This window comes from Taurulus bubalis (genome assembly GCF_910589615.1).
Source record: "Taurulus bubalis genome assembly, chromosome: 2".
Lineage (NCBI taxonomy): Eukaryota > Metazoa > Chordata > Actinopteri > Perciformes > Cottidae > Taurulus > Taurulus bubalis.
In genome coordinates, this window is record NC_136590.1 from 22,724,429 (window position 1) to 22,750,122 (window position 25,694).

Here is a 25,694-nt window from a genome sequence, read left to right on the forward strand (position 1 = left end):
AGTTGCTGTGATGTGACGATGAAGCGGCACGGACAAGTTGTATTTCTCTTTCTTTTTTTGGCCATATGTTACATGTTTATATGAATGCTATCTGGTAGTAAAGGTGTATTTTTCGGCCAAGATCTATTTATATGAAAATCCTTTTTGCATTAAGAAGTGAGCATTTGTTTGTTTTGTTGTTTGTTTGGCTACATCTTTGCACTATTTTTTTGGTTACTTTGCGAGTTAATTACATTTTATATTATTGTATTCTATTTTTTGTATATATTCTGCATTTTTCTTATTCTATTCTATTTGTTTTAATCAATTGGGCATTTGTCTTATTATTATATTCTATTTTTTGTATATATAAAGCATTTTTCTTATTATTGTATTCTATTATTTTGATATATTGTGCATTTTTCTTATTATTCTGTAATATGTGTTTATATATTGTCATTTTTTCTTATTATTATTATGTTATATTTGTTTTTATATATTGTGCATTTATAAAATATATATTTTATTTCTTACCTGTATATAAATGCTGTTGTAGCAAAACAATTCCCTTGCAGGATTGATAAAGTAACTATCTAACTATTATTATTATATTTTCTTCAAAACTCGTGTGTTTAATTCTCTTTAAACGCTAAATTAAACTAAATCAAACATCCAACTTGAGCCAAAAATAACTTTAAATACAACAACTACTAAACGCACTTTTAAAGTGGCCCTTTGTGACTTCCTACATCAGGACTTTCGGAGGTTTTTACGACAACGAGGAAGCCCTTGAAGGCAGCATTTCGACCTGACCCAGAAGCGCGCTCCCGTCTTTTACGTGGCTACTCCCCCCACCTCAGGACAGCGTACGTGCGCGCTCCCCTATATCGCGTGGTGGGGATCATCCATATTGCTGCTAGTGCTGGAGATAAGGTTGTAATCCTGCGAGGCCCTCGGACACGTTTCTTTATTTTTATACATGTTTTAATTCGCCGCCGACGTCTCCGCGTCTTCGACCGAAGATCTTTTGGGATCTCGGCGCGGCAGAGGAGCGGCACCGGAGCGGCACAACTTCACGTTTCCTCGTGAATTGAAGGCGAATTCGGGGAGGAGGAGGAGGAGGAGGGAGGGAGGGAGGGAGGGAGCGAGAGGACTAGTAATCCTGAAGGGGGAAGAAAGACGGCGCTGGGAAATGGCCACTCAGGTGGAGGCTCTCCTGCCCGGTAACCCGCTGGCGAAGGCGGCGGCGGAGGAGCAGCAGCAGCAGCAGCACGGTGACGCGGCGCACGGTGACGCGGCGCGCGGTGAGCCGGAGGAGGACGCGCAGCGCGGGGACGGTGCCAAGCGGCAGGCGGGGAGCGGCGGAGGGCCGGGAGGGAGCCCCGACGCGCAGGAGCTGGAGGAGGCGGCGGTGCAGGAGTGCAAAGGGGGTCGTGACAGCGACGACAAGCACAGCGAGGACGGCGACAAAGGCCGAAAGGAGTTTACCGAGGCTCCCCCGCCCAAGGTGAACCCGTGGACCAGGAAAATGAACGCGGTGACGGTGGTCAGCGTGAACGGACAGGCGCACCACGGTTCGTAGCCTCCCTCTTTACATGTGCTTTTTATTATTTGATTTCCATAAAGTGGCTGTCAGGTGTGTGTGTGTGTTGGTTGTCCGTCCAGGTGTGGTCATACGAGCAGCTGTCACATGAGGGGTGGTGGAGGAAGAGAGTCAGACAGCATTTTATTGAAACCATTAAAAAAAAAGTGCTTTAAGAAGCCCAGTCTGTGGTCGCCCTCTTGTTGCTCCCTGCAAGCTGGATATATTTGAAGTGACCCCTCCCAGTGAGCCCCCCAGTGAAGGCTATTCCTGGAGGTCTGCACCCTTAAATATAAATAAGTGCACCCACATTATTATCCGTTTGTTTGTATCACTTGCAAAACAACACACTTTTTTTCTTGTCTCGTTGCTGCAGTACATGTGTGTTTTTGTGTCGTGCATTGGTTGGTGAAGTTGTCGCCAGACAAACTGCAAGTTTCTGGCATTTTCTTTTTTTTGAGGGGGAGGGGATCTTGATGGTTTCAGCAGTGTCACCGTGCAGGCTTTGGCTGCAGTACCTTTTTTTTTTACACAAATGTCCTCATGTTTAGCCTCCTCCAGCACCATGTTCTTCCCCTCTGTCTGTCTGTCTGTCTGTCTGTCTGTGTGTTTGTCAGCTAGCTGTAGCTGGCTAACAATAGCTCTCCGGCCTGCTAGCCCCCCCCGTGCTAGCTCTGCTAGCTTAGCTTCCAGGTTTCCACTCGGCATTCACAGCCTCGCTTTGTGTTGGGACAAATTAAGCTTATTAAATGACCTGATGGTGCTCGTGTCTGGCCCCCCGCATGACTTGGAAACATGGGCTCGATTAATCTCTTTAAAAGAAGGAAGCAGGCTTGTTGTGGGGCGTCACGTGTCCACTCCACGTGTTCCCCTTAGAGAAAGGCATGGTCGCAGCTAAGCTAGTTAGCATGGGAGCTAACAGACTGGAGTCATCATGGCTTCTGCATGAGCTCACTGGTTTAGGCTTTACAAAAATGAATGAATACAAATTGTCATAAATACACATGGGGGTTCTCAAATTACAAAATGTTTATAATCAAATAAGTTCCAGTAATCGATTTATGTGGAGTGTTTATTGATGATTGTTCGTGGAGACTGTTCCTTTTATTGTGTGTGTGTGTGGCCCGTCAGCAGTTTGTATTGTTGTGGTGTTTTGCTGCCTGTTACCGATGTGGACCTTGTATTCAGGGTACGTTGTGCACCCTGAATCGTGGCCCAGCGTGGGTGGACGTGAAGCTGTCACATCAGCAAGAGCTGGGCTGGGAGCCAGAGGTTGAGATAACCGGGCTGAGGAGCGCCCCCACCCCTTATGCTGCATTTCAAAGAGCACTAATGGCTGCAAGTTGGATTGTTGATTTTGTTTGTTTCTCTCCTTTTTTAATACCAAACCTTCTACGTAGGAGTTGTCACAGGTTGTGTGTTTGTGGCGGAGTTCGGCTTGGATAATTCGTGGAGACCCCAAATATGTGTCTTGTGTCAGGAAGTTGAGCTCAGTTTCTCTACAAAGTTATTGTCCAAGAAAGTGTCCTTTCTAGTTGTGTTTTGAACAGGTAGTAGGGGTGGGAATCACGATTCGATTTTATCACGATACTTGGGTTTCGATACTATCACCATACTGCGATAATAATCTTATTTAATCAATGATTTAAATAAATAACTCTAATCAAATTAATTTTTTTCCCACCCCTAGCAGGTAGCCGGCTCTCTAATCTGTGTGTGTGTACTCTGCGTGTACTTGAACAAGACCCTGATGAGCTGAAAACGTATTTCCACGTTTTAGAATCCCAACTGGATTTGTAATTGAGCCGCCTCAGATGTCCGATGACAGACTGTTGACTTCTTATTGTCTTAATAGTTTAGTTATTGGAATGGCTAAACTTGCACCCTTTTTTTTTTCTTCTTTTTTTCCTAAAGTTCATTTTCCCAAGAAATTGAAATAACCTTTAGTACAATCAAGCTGTCACCAAAAGGTTTAAAAAACGTGACCACTCGCTATATGGAGGACTTCAGGGTGTGATGCTCAAACTTTCCCAACGGAAGTCAGAGAGGACGTTTCGTGTGATGAAATTGTCAGAGGCTTTTTTTTTTTTTTTTAAACGACGAAGCCGGATCTCGTTGCCGTTTTTAGCTTTTTAAAAACAGCCTTGTGTCTGGTTGGTTATTGGCAAAAACATGCTGTAAATGCCGTAGTCTCCCAGTAGACACCAGTTCCACGTGCTGGTCTCTGGCCGCAGGTTTACATACCGCTGTGGTTGCGTTCGAGGTCCCACCAAAATGTCGGCTCGTTTCCCTGAGGCTTGACCAACCGGTTGAGTGCGTTTCTTTTCTTCTTCCTCCCTGATAAAACTTTTGCATAAGCTCATTAGGACCAAAAACACACAATGAGTTTACATTGAGGCAGAGTGTTGCACAATAATCTGGCAACGAATATGTATGAGTTTAGGATCCGAGGTGCTTTAAAACAAAATCTAGCTCAAAGGAAACCCGACGCTCACGATCTGCCACGATTCACTGCTTTTAAAACGTTTATTAGACATTGATGTTTTGATCACTTGGAAGCTCTCGTCTGTCTGGATTCGCTCGTGTTCTATACAAACAAAAACCCGCTTCTGAAGGCGGTCTGACGTTTGGGCCTCTGGCCTTGGGCTGAAAGACGCCGTCTGACTGATCATGTGACTCGTCATTTCGGCGTCCAATCTGTTGCCTTGTATGTTTCCCTGAATATTGGAAATTTGTTGCAGAGCAGTCTTTACTGTAGGGGTGGGAATCACCAGAGGACCCACGATTTTGATTTTTATCACGATACTGCGATTTATTGAGTATTGCGATTTATTCCCTTTTTTCCACCGCAAATTGTCCCCAAAGGAAAACGTTGTCAACATATTGTATCTAAGAAGATACCGTTTCAGTCTGTTCATCTCACTTCAATCATTTTTACTGCAGCCTTGTGTCTGGGTTTATAATATTATCCGTAGCCGCACACGACTCGGTGGATTTCACACGAGGAAGTGCGTCTGAATGGCGGCCGCTTCCGGCACTGCTGGAGGACCCGTAGTCAGTTTGATTCATGCTTCTCTTTTTTTTTTTTACAGTTTACTTTGACCGGCGCCGTGTTGTGTCGAGCAACAGCTGTGCAGCAGCGGCGCTACAAGTGACAGGAAGTGAAGACGTTGACCTCACCAGAAAACAACAAAGCACCATCTAGTGGGCTGAAAAAGCAATTGATTTAATTTTTCGAGGACCAAAAAGTTTATAGTTGATTAAATAAAAGATCGATACTTGGCTTCTGTGTATCGATACAATATCGGCACGCAAAATATCGCGTTACTATGCTGAATCGATTTCCCCCCAACCCCTACTTTACTGTAGTGTTCACGCTTTCTCCAGACAAGTGGGCTCAGTTCCTCCCAACAGCCTTGTGCAATCCGTCACCACAGAACAAGAGAACCAGTGTTTTGTGTTTTTTATAAGCCGGCCCTCTTAAACGTTATTTTTCAGCCGTTCGGCCCGTCGGCACGTGAAATGTTGCAGCGCTGCAAAGAAAAGCCAACGCAAACATCGGCTTTGGTGATTCTTAACTGCAGTTTTGATCATAAATAAATTCAATCAATGCAGCCAATTCTCTTCTGCTGTGAAACCTGTTTGCTGCTAACTGACAGGGGAAGTGTTGCATCATCCACAAAATGAGCACCTTTTTAGCCACAAATAAATTACGTTTGAACTCCTGCAGTATAATAATAATTCTTAGTACTTCCCAAAGTATTTTTTTTTTTTAATTATTTTAAAGACTTTTGGGACTTTGTGTGAGACTTTCAATGCATAATCTTTAAATAATTTACAAGAAAAGGGTTGCACTATGAATGGATCATCACAATGTTATTAGGTGATGATTTCAAAATGTGTTTTTCATTCTAGGGACTGATTTAATAAAAAATTACACATGTGGGCATTTTCGCCCATTTTCTGCATTAAAGTTCTACATGACTAGAATTCCCGACCCAGGAGCCAGAAGTGTATTAAAGCTTTTATTTTGTGTATGTATGTATGTATGTATGTATGTATGTATGTATGTATGTATGCAGGGGCGGCACTTTTTCATGACACGTGGAGGGCGGCACGACCAATTTTAAAAAAAAAAATCATCTGGGCCGTGAAGCGGTTTTCCAATATCTATCATGTCGCTGTGTGGGGGATTGGCGAGTTGGCGCCCCCTGCGGCTGGGGGGGAGGTGCCGGGGCGGCTCGCGCAGCGCACGGGGATCCACTGTGGGCTATGGAGCCGTACTTTAATGCAGTGGTACCCAACCTTTTTTCAGCCACCGGCCGGTTTTGTGTCAGACAATATTTTCACGGACCGGCCTTCACGGTGTAGACGAAAAATATGACGTAATACGACCGGCATAAATACAATTATAAAGTGCATAAAGATACAACTCACCATGACGCTGCATTAGTGGAGCCCTGAGCTTGTTTCTCTGCTACGAGCCGGTCCGTCTCGGGGTGACGGGAGAAAAAGACCGACCCCCGACGTCTGTTGTTTATGTCCAGTCTACTGACTCTACTCCGTACCTTAAACCTTTATATGCAATCTGTCACTTCATTAAAACCCGCTTCACAAAGACAGGATGTTGGAATGGAGGCAGGGTTTCAGAGCTTTTTTGGCGAACTCAGTAACTCTGCCTTGATTTTTATCCAGAACACAGAGTTGTAACGGACTTTTAAGTTTCACTTTTGGGGTAACGTAAGGAACATCTTGACATGTGTCAAGATGTTTCGTTTGAGGCTACGCACAGACGAATGTATCCGTTTTTTTCAAAATAAAATATTTTTCTGAAAAATATATATATTTTTCTTTTACCCGGCGGGGGGGGGGGTCTCGCCCGGGGCGTAATTACATGTGGAACCGTGTGTGTGTGTGTATGTATATATATGTGTGTGTGTGTATATATATATATATATATATATATATATATTTTTTTTTTATATATATATTTTTTCAGTGTTTCCCCTACCATTATAATAGGGGGGCGGGAACCTGTCATGTACATCTGATCAATAACATACAGCCGTTTAGTTTGTTTAACAGAACAAGGTGTAGACCTGTTCTATAGTAAAGAGAACCTTAAATGACTTCTGATATCTGGCGTTATAAAAGAAATTACAGGGGCGCGGCGGGTTTTTTCAGGGGAGTGCCCCGCCCCCCTATTATAACAGTAGGGAAACACTGATGTCTATTAATTACACACGTATATTAATGAATTGCATTGTACAAGACTGTAATGCAGCTGTGCACAGAAAGGTGTTTTTTTTTATGGGTACTAATATTTGTCATTTAGAACTTTATGAATTATTATTTTTGTTTTATTATTTTTCCTCTTTGTTGTGGCCGTGAAGAGGAAGAACATCTTTGCTTCGCTGTGGCCCTCGTCTTTACTCGTCTTTATCTGTGACGTCTGTGCTCGGCGATAGCGGCTCGTCCCTCTGTGGTGGCGGCCGAGCACCCGTTGGTCTGGGTGTTGTCCCGTTGGCTTCGCCCAATTTAAAAAAAAGAAAAAAAAGTCTTCTCCTTGTTGGTGGATGATCGCTGGGTCTTGTAGTCTTTCATTAAGGATGAAATCTGAACTGTTGGAAATCTAAACTAGGGCTGCAACTAGCGATTATTTTAATAATCGATTAATCTGTTGATTATTTTTTCAATTAGTTGAATGGGATAAAAAGGCATTAATTTCAAACCCTTTATTCAAAAACAGAACTGACAGTGCAAAATATGTTCAGAAAGTGCACAAACAGGTTGCTCCTTGAACATCCCTGAGCTGTTAATTAAAAAAATAAAAATGGACTAACACAAAAAACATACACGTATGCTTTACATCTGCCAAATGTGAGCATTTTTACTGTAACTGATCTTCTTGGAGCAGAGGCTGCATTTAGCATGCCATGCTTTATCAATATGTATGAAATACTGGGACAGTGGGAAGCTGTACTGCTCCTCTCACGTCTGTTTTGACCGCTTCATCTCAGCCCTGCATCAAACTGCACTACATATAGAGTCCTCTTCCTTAAACTATTTCATTCTGGGTCTCTTATGATCACAACGTCACGTTATTGGTTAAGTCCAATTACGTGATTTGATTCATTCTACTTTGAGTAAAAAAAATAAAAAACCTGCAGTCAGATCCGCTGGTGTCCCGGTTTAACGTTAACGAGTGACAGCGTGAACTAGGGCTGAATGATTTGGGGAAAATAATCTAATTGCGATTTTTATTTTATTTTTTCCCTCCAATATTGCAATTGCGATTTAATATACGATTTTTTTAAATTTGATCCTCTCTTTTCCCCAACAAAACATAATTAATGATTTAAATATGACCAACACAATATTAGATACATTTGGTGTAAAATGTTCTTTCCCATTGGCTGGGCCTATTTGTTAGAATTAAATAAAAAGAGGAGTGGGAGAAAATATGAATTTATTGAATTCCATCCACTTTCCACAACTCAACATAATTTATATATTTGTATATATTTAGCTTCCTGATTACTAATCAACACATCTCTCTCTCTATTTTGATGTAATCTGTGCCCAAAACACTGGAGCCTCGTCCATTCATTAAGCCGTGCAGCCAGCACCATATTTGACGCGTTGTCTGTCGTGATGCAGACGTGTTTCTCCTCGTTGAGATCCCGAGCTCCGAGGTTGAAATCTCCGTCAATAAAATGGACTGTAAGGCTCAGCTGTGCGGCTTGACCACAGATCAGTAGTGGTAGCAAAAATGTCCACCGTTTTAAGCTCCGTGGCGACTTTCTCTTTCCACTTTTTGTACAGCTCCGGTATGGCAGTCTGACTGAAATATGTACGGGGGGGTATCCTGTACCTTTTTATCAATGCCATGGACCCAGGCTTGGTCACCGGGCTGAGAGGCATCATATCTTTGGCTATGAACTCGGTTATTGCCCGAGTGATTTCCCAGTGTCGTTTTGAATTACGTTCATATGGAGTGACGCTTTCAAACATTTCGGTCAGTGATCCCTGTCTTGAGGTATTTGGCTTGTCTGGCACACTGGTGCTCGGCATCTTGGCCATACAACTGTCATACGTTGATTTGTGGTGTTTTTTTTTAAGTGCTGGAACAAGTTTGTAGTGTTACCCCGTGAAGTAGCAACAGGAGCGCGGCATGCTCTGCACATCACCTGACGCTGCGCAGCATCTTCTTTTTTGAAACCAGAACAGCACGTCGGCGGTTCCACACCGCCGACGTGCTGTTCCTCTTCGAGACTAAAGTCTCAGCTGTGTCAGTTTCTGACTGTTCCGTGGAGCCAGAGGCCATTGCACAACAGGTTAACGGGAAGTATGAAAAGTTGATGCAGCCGAGTTCTCCGCTCGCGTCACGTGATGACGTAATCGCGCACGTTGCGGTTAGAAAATCTCGTTTTATCATATCGCGATATTATCGCAAATGCAATTAATCGTTCAGCCCTAGCATGAACTGAACCAGACCGGGGGGGTTACGGCATATTTCATCACGTTACGTTTTTTTACAAGCAAGACTGAGCTGTAACGGACCATAAAGTAACTCTAACGACAATACACAACCCAAACACGTTAGCTAACGTGATAGCAAGCTGACTAGCTTCCATGAAAAACAAGTTTGAAGGAAATGAAGACGCTGTCGACATCTTAACGCTGATTGGCCAAGACTCGACTCGTCACATCAAAGATGTTTTATTTTTGCGAAGATCATGACATCAGCGTTTCTCAGTGTCTCACTCCAATCTCAGACACGCTGGCAGGCCAGTTGCTCTGCGCCTTTTTTCCTCGCGGCTATTGACTGCCGTAATAATCGCGCGACACAACGAATCGATAACGAAATTCGTTGCAACACTTTTGATAATCGATTTTATTGATTCGTCGTTGCAGCCCTAATATAAACGCCCAGCAACAACGTTAATAACCTATAATGACCTGGCTGTGCTGCAGATAGCCATTCACACTCTGCTTTGGCGTAAAATATCCCTCCTTTGTCCGAAAACTGCATACAAAAAGAAGAAAAAAAAGTCCCATAGACGTATTACAAATAGGACACAATGTGGAGGAAATGTGTTTTTTGTATATTTTTTTTAACAGACAGAAAAAATTATTCATTCAGAAGTCTGAATGCAGATCTGAACCGTCAAGTTGGAGGTTTGATTTCTGGTTTCATGACTTGTGTGTGTGTGTGTGCGCAGGCGGTCGACTGTCGTTTCCTCCATATTTGGTTCTCAGAGAGGCTTCCCTCCCTCCACTGTCGTCATTTCTGCTGCAAGCGTTCAGCGGACGACCTCCAGTTTCCTGTAACAAGCCCTTTCAAAATAAGACACCGTGGCTGGTTTAAAGCCATTTTTTTGGGGGGGAGGGGAGGACTGTTTTTTTTTTTTTTTTTTTTCTCCTAATCCCACAACACCCACCTCCAAATAAATTAATCTTAAAATTGCAATATGATTCAACACATGTTGGAGTAGAAGAAACGCACTCACCACAACCCCTCAAATGTCCCAACATTTGTCCTAGTAGCTGCGTTTCCCAGTAGCGCCGCTGTGTTTCTCTCTCTGAGCCGACGTGGCACACGGTTTATTTATAGGCTCCAGCGGCGAGACCCCGCTGGGCTCTGCAGCAGGTTATCGGCTCCAACGTGTGCTGCGGCGCCCTGGGAACCCGTCTTTGGACTCCACCTGGGGTGGGTGTGTGTGTGTGTGTGTGTGTGTGGTGTCTGTGTGTTCTGAGAAACTGAGAGAGGATGTCTGTTGTGGAGAGGTGGAATTGGAGATAACGGTAAATTGAGAGCATTTGCACTTAATGCAAGTTGAGGTGATTTACCTGCAGCGGCTTTAAAGAAAAAATAAAATATCCAAGTGCTTAATGATCTCTTATAGAGCCTAAATACATAAAATAAAGACTGTAGAGGTAACGGTTCATGGGAACCGGCCGGGGGGAATGTTAATGTTGGCCTCAGGCAAGGCTGTGAAGACAAGCGTTAGAGAATAAACAGGGGGGAGAAAGAAGAAGACTGTGAGAGAAGAGTTGTAAAGAAGAGAGTGATGAGTCACTCCATACTGATGTGTGTTGGATAAACTGATGATCTGATGGATGGATAAACATATACTTTATTCATCCCCAGGGGGAAAATTTGTTTGTAGCAGCAAGCAAGTTACATATTAAACCTACAAATATTAAGTATGAAAAATACTCACTATAAACAATAAAGTAAAAGGAACAAAAGGAGAGAGGTAAAGTGAAAAAAGATAATAAATTAAAACACACACACACACACACACACACACACACACACACACACACACACAGAGGCTGGCACGGCGCCATCTTAGAAAAGCAGGTAAAGGACGCTTTGCTCAAGTGTCTTGCTCAACGTTTTCCATTGCATGCAACTGTCTGTCTGTCTGCTTGTTTGTGTCGCCTCGCCAGGTCATATTTCAGGTACAGCTGATCAGCTCCATCCTGCCTTTGTTTAGTTAATTCAGAATAAAGTTCCAGGTCAAACAAAGAAGTCTCATTCGTCCTTCTGATGACGAGGCTTCTGTTCTAGAGGACGTAGCGGGGACTTTAACAGCATCGCCATATTGTTTTTAAAATGTTGACATTTCAGGCCATTGCATTGTAACACCAGGATCCCACACAGTAGGAAATATGGGAAAATATAATAAATCAATATTTTTCTTTTTTTCCATCTTTGTTCTGCTGATGCAACTTGTGGATAAATCATCTGCAGCACGCCTCCTCCACATGTCTCTTAATCATGTGTTTCTGTGATATTTATTTATTCCACGCGTCTGACACACACACACGCACGCACGCACGCACGCGCTGGCCCTGTCCTTGAGTTTTAGAGTTTACCACTTATCAGCAGGCTCTCGTACAGTTGAGGACACAACGATAACACACTTTCAATCCGACCTGTCGAGTCGTTCTCTACGTGGCGGCTAATCGTCTCTTTTTAAAAGGATAAATCCCACACACAAGATCAGCTGCAAAACACTTAAGACTAAAGGTTTTTTTGCTTGTTAAGCAGCCAGATTGTGACATTTGTTCACACTTTTCTGTTGAAACTAAGCAGATAAATTCTTTGAGGAATTCTTTGGCTTAATTTAGCGATGGAGAGGCACAAGTTTCTCCGTCCAGCGGCTGGAGAAGTGTACCGATGTCACGTATTTACAGCGACGCCGTTAATCGCCCGACGAACATTTGTTTCACAAGTCTGTCGGGTGAAGTCTGTCTTTATTCTGTTTATTTTACCACAAAATCATTCATTTGTCATAACAGGCTTATTACAATTTAAAATAAATGCGTAGAATAAAATGTATTTTGATGAAAGTTTGGCTCTTGAGCTCCAACAGGTGATTATGAAACATGAGTGCCATTTTATTTGGATGAAAACAAGCTTCTTATGAAGCGTCACCGTTGCGTAAGCGGTAAACATGTTGAAGTTAAGCCGACCGGCTTCACAAAGCAAACAGTTCACTGTTGGTTTTAATCCACGTGGCCTTCTGTAATAAACTATTACTTTTTAATGTATTTGTTAAGATGATGTTCAGATCTTGTTACTCAAATACATTTGATGTTCAAATTCCAACATTTTGAGTCATTATTTTAAATTTTCTAGGGGAAATAGTCATTAGATTAGTCGACTAATCAAACAAGTAGTCGATAGATTAGTCGATTATGAAAATAATCGCTAGCTGCTGCCCTAAGTATATAATTACATTCATACAACATCTGGTCCTTTTTGTCTCATCTGGTCTCTGCCGAGTTGACTTTAACGTTTTCTCCGGGTTCTGTTTTGTACAAACGCTCCTAAATAAAGTGATTTAGTTTTAAAACACGTCACAAATTTGGTTTCTGCCTTTGCTTCGCGGTGTCATTTTGGGCGACTAGCAAAGCGGCTCGGGACGCTGTGTTGGACAAGTTTCAGTTTCTCACTTTGAAAGAGAAAGCAGGAGAACAGCTGACTGGAGGAGTTGAAACAGGAGTTATCTTGTCCTTTTTTAAATGTAACTGTCTTCTTTTGTCTCACTGGGCTCCTTCTGTCTCCTTCTTCTTATGTCTTGTGTCCTTCATCTCCTTCTGTATTGCGTCTCCTTCTGTATTGCGTCTCCTTCTGTCAAGACTGACGTAGTCAGAGTCGAGGACCTATTGTATTTCAAATGTTTCTTCTTCTTCTTAGGGCCCGAGCACTGACGTAGTCAGGTCGAGGACCCTATTATTCGAATGTTTATTATTTTTCTCGTCATTGCGTGGGGAAAAGAGGTGCTTGGGCTTAACCTACAACATTCAAAATGTCCACACCTTTCTGACTCGGCGAAAATGCCAATCTGATTTGGGTGTCGGCCAAAAGCCATAAAAAAATGCTCGATAGCGCCCCCTTTAGTTGTGAAAGCCCATGCTTTTTGTGAACTTTGACGATTGACTTGAAACTTGGCACACATGTCCGGGTGGGACTGGTCTACAAAAGTCATCCGTGAAATTAAAATGCGCCTAATTAGATTTTCTGCCATTTTGTATTTTGTAAAAAACACATTTTTGCCCACTTCTCCTAAACGCTGGGTCCATTTCTTATGAACATTTCTGTGGATAATCATTGGCTCAATGTGATCAAAGGATATCTTCCACTTTGTTTATCTCATTGCGTTCAGAAGTTATTAACCAATTAACCTCTTAGGGGCGTGGCTCAATATGTCAATACACATCATTTCAGAATTACTTGCCCTATCTTCACAAAAGTTGTAGCATACGTCAACATTGTGTCCCTTAACATACACAATTTTTTTTTAAAGAACATTCAAACAATTTTTGCATTTTCCTTGTTTCCAGCCGTTGTATTCAGATGAATTCCTCCGAGATTCAATACGCCTGAATAGCGCCACCTAATGGTAACAGGAAGTAAAATGTTATATACTTTGGCTTGCTTCTCTTAGTAGGTCAATCAGATCGACATCCAATTTACTTCTTTCCAAACTTAAGAATTTCATGATGCCAGCCCCCAAAGCTTTTGATGTTTCGTGAAACGCTGTTGCCGTGGCGACCCATCCTTCGCGGTCAACAACAAAAGTACTTTTGAGGGACTAAGCATGCTCGACACGTAACTAAACTTGCCAAACACATTTAAAGGCAAAGATGTAGTTGCCTGATATGACTTGAATGACTCAAAATGGAACTTCGGCTCGATAGCGCCCCCTACAAATATTCCATTAAGCAGCCCCAGCGATACAGTTGACCAACATGTATGAAACCTGGTAGCCATATGTAACACATGTAAACTTAAAAATAACTCTCTTGGAACCATGCTCTAAACCGTACAGGAAGTCAGATAGCGCCCCCTAAAAAACATGTTTTTTTTTTTGACAACCTATGAGTTGTGAAAGCACACAGTTTTTCCCCCTATCACCAATTGACCTGAAATTTGGCACACATGTCCGGTTGTGTCTGCTTTACAAAAAATTACATCGTCGCATTAAACTCCGCTTCCTTAGAATTTCTGCCATTTTGAATTTTGTGAAAAACAAGTTTTTCCTCAAATCTTCCTAAACGCTGGCTTCGATTTGTACAAAATTCTCTGTGGATCATTAAATATTCAATTTCATGAAAATATATCAAAAGCTTGTTTGTATCTCATTGTGTTCAAAAGAAAATGACCCATTAACTTCTTAGGGGTAAATTCAACTAAATTCAACAAAGCAGCCCTTGCAGTACGTTCAACATAGATATACAATATTTGATAGGTGTATGTACCACATATAAACTTAAACAATTTAGACCATGCTCTAAACCGTACCGGAAGTCGGCCAATTTCATTTTCTTCGTTCATTTCTTTCTATTTCTAGTTCAAATTGCACTAGTTTCCCAGTAGGTGGCGCTCTGACTGTGTTAATATTGGCATGCAAAAGTCTTCAAGCCATGACTCTCATAAAGCATGTTAACTTTGGAACAGTTTTGAAAAAGTACAGTTGAGTTACAACAGCTTGCTGTATGATCAAGAACCATATGAAATAGTCGTCACACAACTTCCACACTGTTCCATGAAACCTCAAGCTTTTGATCACTTTTAATACATATTTGTATCTGTTTATATATTTATATACACATTTTTGCCGTCCAAACAAAACACGAGAAAATGCCTCATAACAGCTATGAGGTCGCTCAGCTCACAGCGTGACACAAAAACCTCTCAGACGAGACTTCATAACACAGAGCAAGAACTAACTCAAAGCGAAGCTGAACAGGATCTCCTCTCTCTCTGAGGTGCGCTGCTGCTCCGGCACAGCGCTGAGCTGACCAGTTTTTGAAAGAGGACCGACCTCTTCATGAGCCGAGTGACACACTATGATTGTCAGACCTAGCCTTTAGTTGATCTCATCATCTCACACTGAACAAGAGCCTGCAAGGCAAAGCCCAGGTACCAAACCTCACGCATACATGAACCCGTTCTGTGTGAAGCTTCGTCTCTTTGAGGCGCAACTACGTAATGTCAACGTTGCGCTCTTCCCCACGCTGTCTGAAATCAAAGCAGATTTTCCAGAGGTCAACCTTTCTGTGAAAAAGAGGAAATATGTCTGTCATCACATCAAATGACAGAACTCAGTCAGCGCTTCCAAGATCTTTCTGCCATTGAGAAAGAATGCAAGCTGTTCTCGACTCCCTTCCTGATGATGCAGCAGAAGTGAAGAGAGTCTGAACTAGAACTGATGGAGATGCAGTGATGATTCTCTGAAGAACCAGCTTCAGTTTCTCTCCCTACTGACTTCTACTGGAGCTGGGAAAAGACCAAATTTCCTCTGTGATTTATTTATTTTTTTAAATGTATATGCTTACAAAAAGAATGCATGCTTACGTATGTATGTACGTACGTACATACATACATAATTGACCTCATTTGATTCATTTGGCCATATACCTCACCTGAGTAGCTCAGACTTTCATATATTTTTCTGTTTGTGGCCCTCGTGAAAAAAGTTTGGACACCCCTGAAAAATCTATCTATCTATCTATCTATCTAGCTTCAGAATATTATAATATCTGGGTTCAGAATATTATAATATCTGGGTTCAGAATATTATAATATCTGGGTTCAGAATATTATCTGTAGTCCCACAACAGCGTCTGAATGAAGCCGCTACTTCAGGCGGACCAGCAGCAGTTTGATTCAGACGGCAAGGCAGGGATATTTCAATTTGCGTGAATTCGCGCCACGTCCTTCACTCCGTTCGCACCGCCGTAGTAAAAAACGCTTTTTCGCAACCTATCGCATCTGTGCATTGACTTTGCATGTAATCTGTAACCACGTTTGGTGTGAACACAGCATAACAATTAATAGCCCACAACTAATGCTCTTTAACAGAGTAAAACACCACGACACAAAAATTTGACACATACAATTTGTAACGCTAATAATTGTACATTTATAAAATTACACCGCCGAACTGCATGCTGGGTACAGCTCGCCCACTATCGCAACAAGAAGAAATTCCGTCGCTACAAACAAAAAACAAAACGGGAAGAGACGGACACTGCTTTGTTTTTCACCTACATTCCCCTGGGTCCTAAGTCCCGCCAGGTTTAGCTTCTTATCACCCTCTATGTACTAACGTACAAACGGCTGTTCACCGCTCCCTGGCCAGTTGCGAGCCAGCGATGACCAACGAGCAGAGAACAGCTGTTCAGTTGGCCGGCGGTTCTTTTTGGCGTCAATGAATGTGTTTACTCGAAAAAAGAATACAGTGAAACCGCCAGAATCTTACAAAATACCATGATTTGAATTGTTTGCCATATCGCCCAGCCCTACATCATCCACTAACACCGGGAGGATTTAACCCCCCCTCTCTTTCTCTTGCTCTCTTTCTGGCGTTGTCCCTCGACAAGATCCTTCTTACTGAGGTTTACTCTTTGGTGACAAAATGTAGCAACATTGTAGCCGAAGACGGCGAGAGGCAACATCTTCAGGAGGTTTGTTATTTTTAGTGAAGAGTCACAAGCTCATCCGTTGCTTACATGAGGAAAAGTTACTTTTATTTTTTATAGCTTTATAGCACATTGTGAAACAAACGCTCTGATGCAACTGAACTGTGTGACTCTATGAAATGAGTTTTCACGGTTGTTGTGCACTTGAATGCCTCTCTGTTGTTGTTTGGCTTGAGGAGAACATTGGTCGCGACCAGGAGTGAGTTAAATAAATCAAATTATACGTGAATGAGCAAAAGGGGGAAAAAACCTTTGGCTTATTGTATCATTTTATAGCTGATTAGTTAACTACTTATTTCATGTTTAAAGGATATTTGCGGAAGTTTTTTATTTTTTTTACTATTTCATTGTGACGTTTATTTTTGTATTTATCAAATTGTTTTTAGTTCAAGTTTATCGAAAAACATAATGACACAGCTTAATAAGGAAAAGAGATCTGAGAAATGTGCAGATAATTTATATCTGCAACAGGTAGATAAGAATAATGAAAGTTAATAAAAAACTAATTTAACTGAGACGTCTTTTTGTGCCTAGTGTTGTTTTCCTGAGATGTGGTGTTTTGCAGAGCCGGTTGTAACGTCGACGTCCTAATGTGTTTCCACAGAGTCGACCGGCCCGGCCAAAGTGGTGAGAGCCGGGAACCCACCGAAAGCCAGACGTGGAGGAAAGGTAACGGATTAAATCATTAAATCCATCGAAGATGTAAAAAGACAACAAAAACGGACGGGGACGATTTTAAAGTAGAGAAAGTAACTGCTGGGGTTGAAAATGATAAAGTAGGAGAAGAAACACTCGTAAACGAATAAGCTCATGTCTTTTCAGTCAAATATTGTGCTTTTAAAATGAAAGTTAAGCTGCTGCTGCTGCTGCTTTTCAACATGCAAAGTGTTAAATTGCTAGTGTAATATATATCATTTAAAATCACTTTCTCAAACTCTTTGCAAAAAAAATCGGAACTTTTAATTTCATTTTTGTCTTCACTTAATTGGCAACATTTACGAGGGATCGTCTGTTTTTATTGAACTATTTGGGCAGAATCAAGTTTTTTTTTTTTTAAATATTCTAAATGTACATTTCCGTCTCACAAATCGTAATTCTAATAATTGGAAATAATAACACTAAAGTAACTTCCTTTTGCGTCACGGGGCGGTTGTGATCAAGGGGATTGTGTGGGGATTAAAATACAACACATGATCTGTTCAATGTGTTGAACTCTTTGAACACTGAGATCATTTTTAGTCGATTTTCTCGATTTGACATAATTTCTTAAATTCACCCTTTATGGCACTTTCATACAAGATACATACCCATGTTTTACATCATAAATTGCTGAACAATCTCACATATAAAATAAATGCATTTTTAAAAAAAAAAAATGTTTTATTCATATTTCGGGTTCAAACATAACTTTATAGGTGGTAACTCGGTTTAGGTGATGGAAATTGGTTTACCAAAGGTTTTAGGTTCACAAAAGCAGTGAAATATATGAATACAATGGTAGATGCATGTAAATAAATGTCTAAAACTAAAAAGAATATTATCGTTTTTTAGTAGTAATATGGTCTTTCACACCTTTCACCAAAATTATAAAATGGGACTGAGAAATGACTTCATACTGCAGATAAAGCTTCATGGGGGGTGTGTGCGCAAATGAAAAATGACCATCACAACAATTTCTTTTTTTTTTGGAAAAAAAAATATGTATTATAAATTAAAAATATATTTACAAAATATACATGTTCAGAAATAGAAAACAGAGCCTAAATGACTAGTAGTCGATACTAACTTCACACAGTTTGAACAGTTCAACAGGTGTACATGTGCAGTTGAGCTGTGTACCTACGTTCCCTGGTTAACTGTGTCCGTGTCGTTGTCAGTCTTTCACGACAGTGTAGGTGCTGGTGGCTGGAGCGAAGCTGCTTCTTGTCCACTGCTGCAGATGTGAATCTTCTGTAAAATAAATGACTACTGGTCACTACTAAGTTCACTGAAAGAAAGTTACGATTGCACACCAAAACAGTAACAGAGATCCAGCAGGGACTATGCTCAGAGCATGAGCTAGCTATGCTAGTGGCTAACGTAAACAGACTACGTGCGTACCTGCGTTACGCCAGACAGGAGCAGAAAGGGACCAGCTAAATGTGCTCACTCTGCTAGCGTAAATATGCTATTGCAACACAAAGTGTAGTATCTAAATATATTTACCCATCTTCAAATGGATCCCTTCTGTCTGCATCTTCCTCTTGGTCACAGGAGTCAAAGCCTGCAGGGTCTGACGTTCCTGTCGTCCTCGTCGCCAAAATCGTCGCCACAGCTTCTGCCGTAGTAAAGTGCGTACTTTGCCATAATCTCTTCTTTATAAGTGAAAACGCCAGCCCTGCGGATGGAGCTGACGTTACTCGCCCTTGAAGTGCTTTCATTCACAATTTACCGCTTTGGAATGCCGGCCCTCTGTTGCGCAACAGCCTGCGGGGTTTGAGCACCACACCTTGACCACAAACCGTTTACGACGCCCCGCCGGGGAGGTGCAGAGACGAGCCGCAGACATCCACACGTCACCGGCCATGAATGGCATCGGAGGATTGTGTACTAAGGCTGCGTCTAACCGTGTGAAAGGGGACGTGGTCAATCAAGTAGCAAAACGCTGGGGCTGCAGTCTAACCTTAACCACTTTTCCTTAACCTCTGTGAAAAACATCACAGGGTCAAGAAAATATCGGAAGGAGAATTCACAAGGCGCTAGGACAAGACAACGTGGTGTTTAGAGGATCTGACTTCACTTTCGCTAACAACGTAGTTAGGATGCGACTGCAGGCGGATGTTAGTGACATCGGTCTGTCTGCAGCGGTGAAACTACAATGCTCTGACTACAAAAAGATCATCTTAAACATCTTCTGTTGCGCCATGCAGACGATTTAAACAACCTGGTTCATAATAATACTTTATTAACAACAACCTATGAAAGAGTACAAAGCTACTAAACTGTCTCTGTTCAGTTTCATACATGCTGAATTAAATACGTTATCCACTAACAATGTGTCATATGTGTCTCGTATCCCGTTATGGTTTATATGCAGATTATAATCTGATCATAAGAATATGCAGACAACAGTTTATGAAACATCACACAACCCAGTTAGAAGTGTTGACTTGATAGTGTTTTATTGTAATATGACAAAATAGTTGATGAAAAGATGATAATCAGAAACATGACTCAAACTGAAGAGCTCGTCCAGTTTAACTCTTTCTTTCATCAAAGCTTCTGTAAATGAAGTCAAATAAAACAATGAGGGCTGAGACTGCAGTTCAACACCAGAGAGAAAATCAAATAGAGCAGTTTGATCACTTTACAGCGGTTTTAAGAAACGGCAATGTAATGTCCGTAGTTTGCCAGCCGGTTCAACGGATTATTGAAAGTATTTCCAAGTTATGCAAATCATTATTTACATGATCTGCGATTGTCTTCATGATCGTTTGTGAACGGCCGAATAATATGTCACTTTAAATGTTGCCGCCACAAGGAATTGTGGGTCGGCATTATCTCCTTTTCGTAAAGGAAGGTCCAGTGGTTCCTATGCTAAAGGAGCTAAATTAGGAACCATTGAAGCTCCTTTTCTTTGCATTTAGAGAATTCGACCGGCACTTATCATGGCGGCCACTTAGGTACTTCCGGGTCATTTCACTCGATTAGGAAGGTTCCTATCCAAAAAGGACTATTCGACTGCAGCCTGGGTGTCATCGTTTCCGAACATCTGCGATTTCGACCTAAAACTCCGGGGTCTCATAAATGTAGCAAAACGATTTGCGTTTGAAAAAATGGAAACGTTTTACCAAACATGTACCCTAAAGTCGGGTTACAAACCACTCCTACCTCCGGTCAGTGTCCCCGCTGTAGCAAGCTAGCTAGCGCTGCTCCTAGCTCCCCGCTGATACTGGCCGCTGCCACTGCCCGCGTCCCCTCTGCCCAAGTCGTGCCGGGCCTGGTCCCGTTACCTTGGGTGGTTGTCGGGGAGCTAGCGGAAGTTAGCGGGGAAGTAGCAGAGCGCTAGCAGGAGCCCCAGCTGGCTGCAGTTGGGAACTAACCCGACTTTTACGGTAGTGTTTTTGTTTTTTTCGTTGCTTTTTGCCGTGAATAGAAGGTTTTCCATCAATCTCTCTTCATTTACCTTTTGACTCTCCTGCTAATTCAGATTTGTTGTATTTGTCGTCTTTCGCTCAGGTTGGAGACTTTGCCGACGCCAACAGCTGGCCGACACCCGGGGAGATCGCGACTAAAGACATGCAGGTGGGTGTTTGTTTTGAGTCTCGGGTCGGTCGGATGTTCAGCGTGGATGTTCACTGATGAGAAAAAAGGTGTCTTTTAGGCTCTTGGATCGCTGAAGGGTTCATAATTGCTGCATCTTTGTTGGATGGTGCAGAAGAGAAGAGGGCTCGATCTCCTTTTTTAATTATTTTTAACACATTTGTTATGTGTGTGTGCATATATTTGTTATGTGTGTGTGTGTGCATATATGTGCGCATATGTGCGCGTATGTGTGTGCGCACATATGTGCGCGTGTGTGTGTGTGTGTGTGTGTGCGTGTGTGTGTGTGTGTGCGTGTGTGTGTGTGCGTGTGTGTGCGTGTGTGTGTGTGTGTGTGTGTGTGTGTGTGTGTGTGTGTGTGTGTGTGTGTGTGTGTGTGTGTGTGTGTGTGTGTGTGTGTGTGTGTGTGTGTGTGTGTGTGTGTGTGTGTGCGTGTGTGTGTGTAAGCAGAAAGGAATTTGTGTATGTTACCAAGTAGTTGGGGGATACTTTAAAAGACTAAATCGAGTGTTCTGTATGAAAAGAATCTCACGAGTTTCCAGCCCAAAGTTATAATATTCAGCAGCCAATGGGAGGGATCATCAGTATTTTAGTGGTCGTGGATGTAATTACACAGCAGCTCAGCGGCACGTCCAGACAAAGCAGTCTGTTTCTGCAGACTCCGTGTCTTCAGGACTGCATGTTTATTGGCACTTAGGAGGCAAAACAAAGATGGCTGACCTCAAAAATATTTAGACCAGAGGTTTTGCGACTGTTGGCTTACTTCTCTATTATGACATTTCAGGTATTGTGAGGTACATCGCTATGTAATTCTACATATTCATACTCTCTCTCATACTCTCCCTCTCTCCACAGCTGTTGGGCCGACGAGGGTTGCGTCTGATTTGTGTCTCCTTTACAGTAGCGGCGGTAATCAATCGGGGGGAGATATAGTGTCAGTGGGAGAGCGACCCCGCTGACCTCTACTATTTTAGGCAGCCTGGTCTGAGGGAGGGAGAGGGAGAGGCTCGTCCCCAAGCAGTAAAATGTGGGTCACCTCATCAAGAGCCAGGAATAACCGGTGGCAAAGAATCATAGGTGGGGAGGTGGAGCCACGAGTCCAGGGCCTGGGAAGGGATCTCCTTTTTAGGGATCCCCCTTCAATGAAGTGGCCCTGGATCAGCGCTGCTGCTGCTATTCTTAGGCGGCTGGAGCTCACACACACCGCTCAACATTGAAGCTGTGAATCAGTTGGCTGGATTCTTTTGATTGTGCAGACGGGGAAATAGATGCTGGAATAAAAAAATATTCATATACATAATGGAATTTTGTTTTATTTCACGGCATAAGGGCTTAACGTAACTTTTTGTTGCACGTCGCCACCTTTTTCCGTCTTTACTGTAAAACCATCTCTGTGTGCACCTACTGGGTGTTTTAGTAGCAGAAGATCTTTACGGTAAAATTATTACGTAAGAGCCGCTCTTCACCCACAATCCTCTTGGAAAAACGTCACGCTTGAGTCGTTGGCGCCTCGTGTAGTGTCCCGAGGGAGGAGAGCTCAGCACGCCGTTGGTTTATCGGGTTGTTTGGTGGTTTTAAACCGCGTCCAGGAGGCTTCATTTCTGGTGGCGAAATAAACCGCAACGAAAGCTTCAGCGCCGGCTTCCTGTCGCAGAAGAAGAAAAAGAATGACGTCGGCGTCCTCTGATTTCGGCGACTCAGAAAACACACCTGAGCTTAAACCTAACGGCTCATTTCTCCCATCTGTGCAGAATCCAAAGCGATAAAACCACAACAACGCCGTCTTCATTAAATGACACAGCATTATCCATTTAGCCGCTGAGATGTGGGGGATGTACTTCATATGATGGAGCAGCAGATGCTCCCTCTTATTAGCCGCCGTTGGTGCTCCATAATGTGACATTTTCATTGTGTTGGACGGCAGCAGGAAGAAGCATGTTTCCCTGGACGAGGTTTATACATTATACATTGTAATGTCAGGGACTTAGAGGTATTTGTACATTCTCTTCAGGGCCTGAAACAGTCCCCAAACATTGAAGGTTTAGGGCTCCGCACTCACGTCCATTTTCAACCATTTTCTCCCAATCCAGCTGTTTGTACATTGTTCTTCATTTTGTGTGTGCGTGCACATCATGGTCCACCTCATTGTCCTCTCTAAACTGCTCTTCCCTCCCTCTCTTCAGATCGAGGCAGTGACACGGACAGAGTCCTGCCCGCCGCCTGTCAGGCAGGTCAGAGACTCGTGGAGATTCACTGTAAGTTCAACCTGCAGCCTGTGAAACCGCTAACAAAAATACAAAAATAAAATATTAAAAAAAGCTGCTAAAAATGCAGCACCACACAAAAGAAAGACATCAAACAATGTCAAAGTCACATTAATAACCTTTAAACGGTCCCTTTACAGACGACATATCTCATATCCACTCGGAGAGCTTAGTTAGTTAGTGAGTTTAGCTTGCTAAAGTTAGCGCTGCTAGTCGTCTCCTGCTCACTCGATGCGCAGCCTCGTCCACATAATGTTCAAAAGGGGTTTACGTTTTTTATGTGAGGACACCTGCAGCAAGATCTCAAGTGCATCACACCACCATCAAATCCATAAACACGGTGTGCATCAACAATAATGTGCAACACAATCTAAACGTCTTTATGGATCTCAGCTGGTTACTTTGTTTCTTTGTGTTATAAAGGACACACTGAAGCAGCAGGTTAACTCTCTAACTTATTGCTATTGAGGTGATATAAACACATTTTTTAGATATTATACCAACAGATGACTGTCAGTTACTTCCATAAATGTAAACCCTTTTTTCAAATATTTAGTTTCAATTTGTTTTGTCAAATAGGTGCAAACAAAGTTTTTATTTCAGTTACGGAGATTTGGACATGTTGGTTTGGTGTTCGGTTCCTCGGCTCTTGTTTTTATAAACCAGTTACCAGTTAGTTTTGGGCTTGTTTCACGACCATTGTTTTAAAGCTCCAATTATATTTTTAGCAGCTTGTTGTTGCAAAGTTCGTTTATTATTATTTGTATTTATTACTGAGGGTTTCCCAGGGAAATGGGGTGAGACTCGAATATCAAGGTGTTTTTTTAACCATATAACTCAAAATTGATATTGCAACGACCATCAGGGCTAAAACGATAAATACATATTTACACAATGTGGATATAATGTCGGTATGATATAAATGTGCAGCAGATGCCTTCTGGTTCCTGCAGATGTTAGAGTATCAATGCATTTTGATTTAAGCTCCGGATGGATTTTTATATTCGCACTAAAAGAACATTTCTGCTCCTAGGTTCCTAAACCTTCATTTAACTCTTTAAACGTGAGAAAGATTCTCATGTTTTTAATGAGAAATGACCCCCTTACCCCTCAGCGAGGGCTAAAAGAGCTTAAAACGGCACTTAAACCGTTTATTTTGGTTTTGGAGGTCCTGCAAACCACTTCAACGTGCAGCATGTGATCGTTTCTGAATGAGATTAGTCTCAAGTCGACATAACTTTATAAATAGGCAGCAAGACGTTCAACAGCGATGACACTGGTGTTTCTGCGTTTCTCTCTTCTGAATCTGCATTAAACCAACATTCCCTAAACTAACAGGATTCTTGCCTCCATTAAACAACCTGAAAGTGTTCTTATAGGTTTCCTGATCCAGTTTTGTTTGTGGCCTCGGGAATCCTCCTCTTTGACCTCCTCGGGTGGAACCTGTTGAGCGTTTAAGGTTAAAGCCCCAATATCGCTGCACTCGCTCTCAAATAGTCCTGCAAGCCACCAGGAGGAGAGGGGTCAAAGGTCAGGAGCGCTGCAGCCGGTAGAGTACTTTTGGAAACATGTTCCTGCGGCTTTGTAAATTCATTCCTCCACAATTAAGAAAATTGGTACATTTTCATAAAGGTAATAATAATAAAAGGTTTAATAATATCCTTTGATGTTTGAGACCAAGCGTGTTAAGAACTACGCTGCATGTTTGAAGTGGATCTTTGAGTTCAGCAGGATTTGGAATAGTTTGCGATACGATACCTGGAAGGCTGTGTGTGCGTGCGTACACTGGTTCGTGGCTTACTTACTTGAGTTGAGTGCTTTGCATGACTCCCTTTGCGGACTTTGCGTGCGTGTGTGGTTACTGATAGCCGAGCTGTCGTAGCAGAGCTCTTTCTTTATTTGAATAAACTATCGGCTCTGTGAGAACGAGATAAGGCGACGCATGAACGGTGAACGGCCCTGATGTCGCATTGTGATGAGACCGGACTAAAGATCAAGAAACATCTAAACCTACACGTGCAAATGCTTCATCTCACACTGATTTTGACTTTAATATAAAACCTCTTGTTCTGAATGCAAAACTTCATTGGATTTATTTTACGCTCGTATTTCAGATTATAAATGCTGCATTTGGTGTTCCGGGTGTCCGTTATCTTCTCATAGAATATGAATGGATGTGGATATGGAGCGGCCTCTCAGCTGAAATCACAACCGCGAGCAGCTTTTATACGCCATAGCCAGCGAGCTAATTACTCTGGCGTTAGCTCTGCGAGGTGGCGGCTGACCTCCATTGGGCGAGTTTCAAGGTCTTAAATATGCTTTTCGTAGGCGTGAAGGAGCTTGAAGCTCCTCGTCTCGGGCGTCCGGCAGACTCTTTGGAGCTCCATAACTAGCATAGCATTACGTACCGCCTGACGGTAATTTAATGTTAAGCTAGCATTGAGCAGCGGAGAGGTGAAGCTAACGTCTAATTTAACTGTCATCTTGTGCATGTTTAACCAACTTCATATTTTCAGATTCCACTTTGCTGAATCAGGAAATAGCAAAGTCTCCATCTCCTC

At 42.3% G+C, this 25,694-nt stretch overlaps 1 protein-coding gene across 1 annotated transcript in view; it reads left to right on the forward strand.

Annotated features, from left to right (window-relative positions):
* The first annotated feature begins 1,480 nt into the window (after nt 1–1,480).
* Nucleotides 1,481–25,694, forward strand: part of larp1 (La ribonucleoprotein 1, translational regulator) — a 42,107-nt gene continuing 17,893 nt past the window's right edge. The window contains exons 1-3 of the mRNA XM_079214481.1: nt 1,481–1,553; nt 17,172–17,236; nt 20,786–20,851. Of these exons, the coding sequence (XP_079070607.1) occupies nt 1,508–1,553; nt 17,172–17,236; nt 20,786–20,851 (177 nt within the window). The 5' untranslated portion in view covers nt 1,481–1,507. The remainder of the gene's footprint in view (nt 1,554–17,171; nt 17,237–20,785; nt 20,852–25,694) is intronic.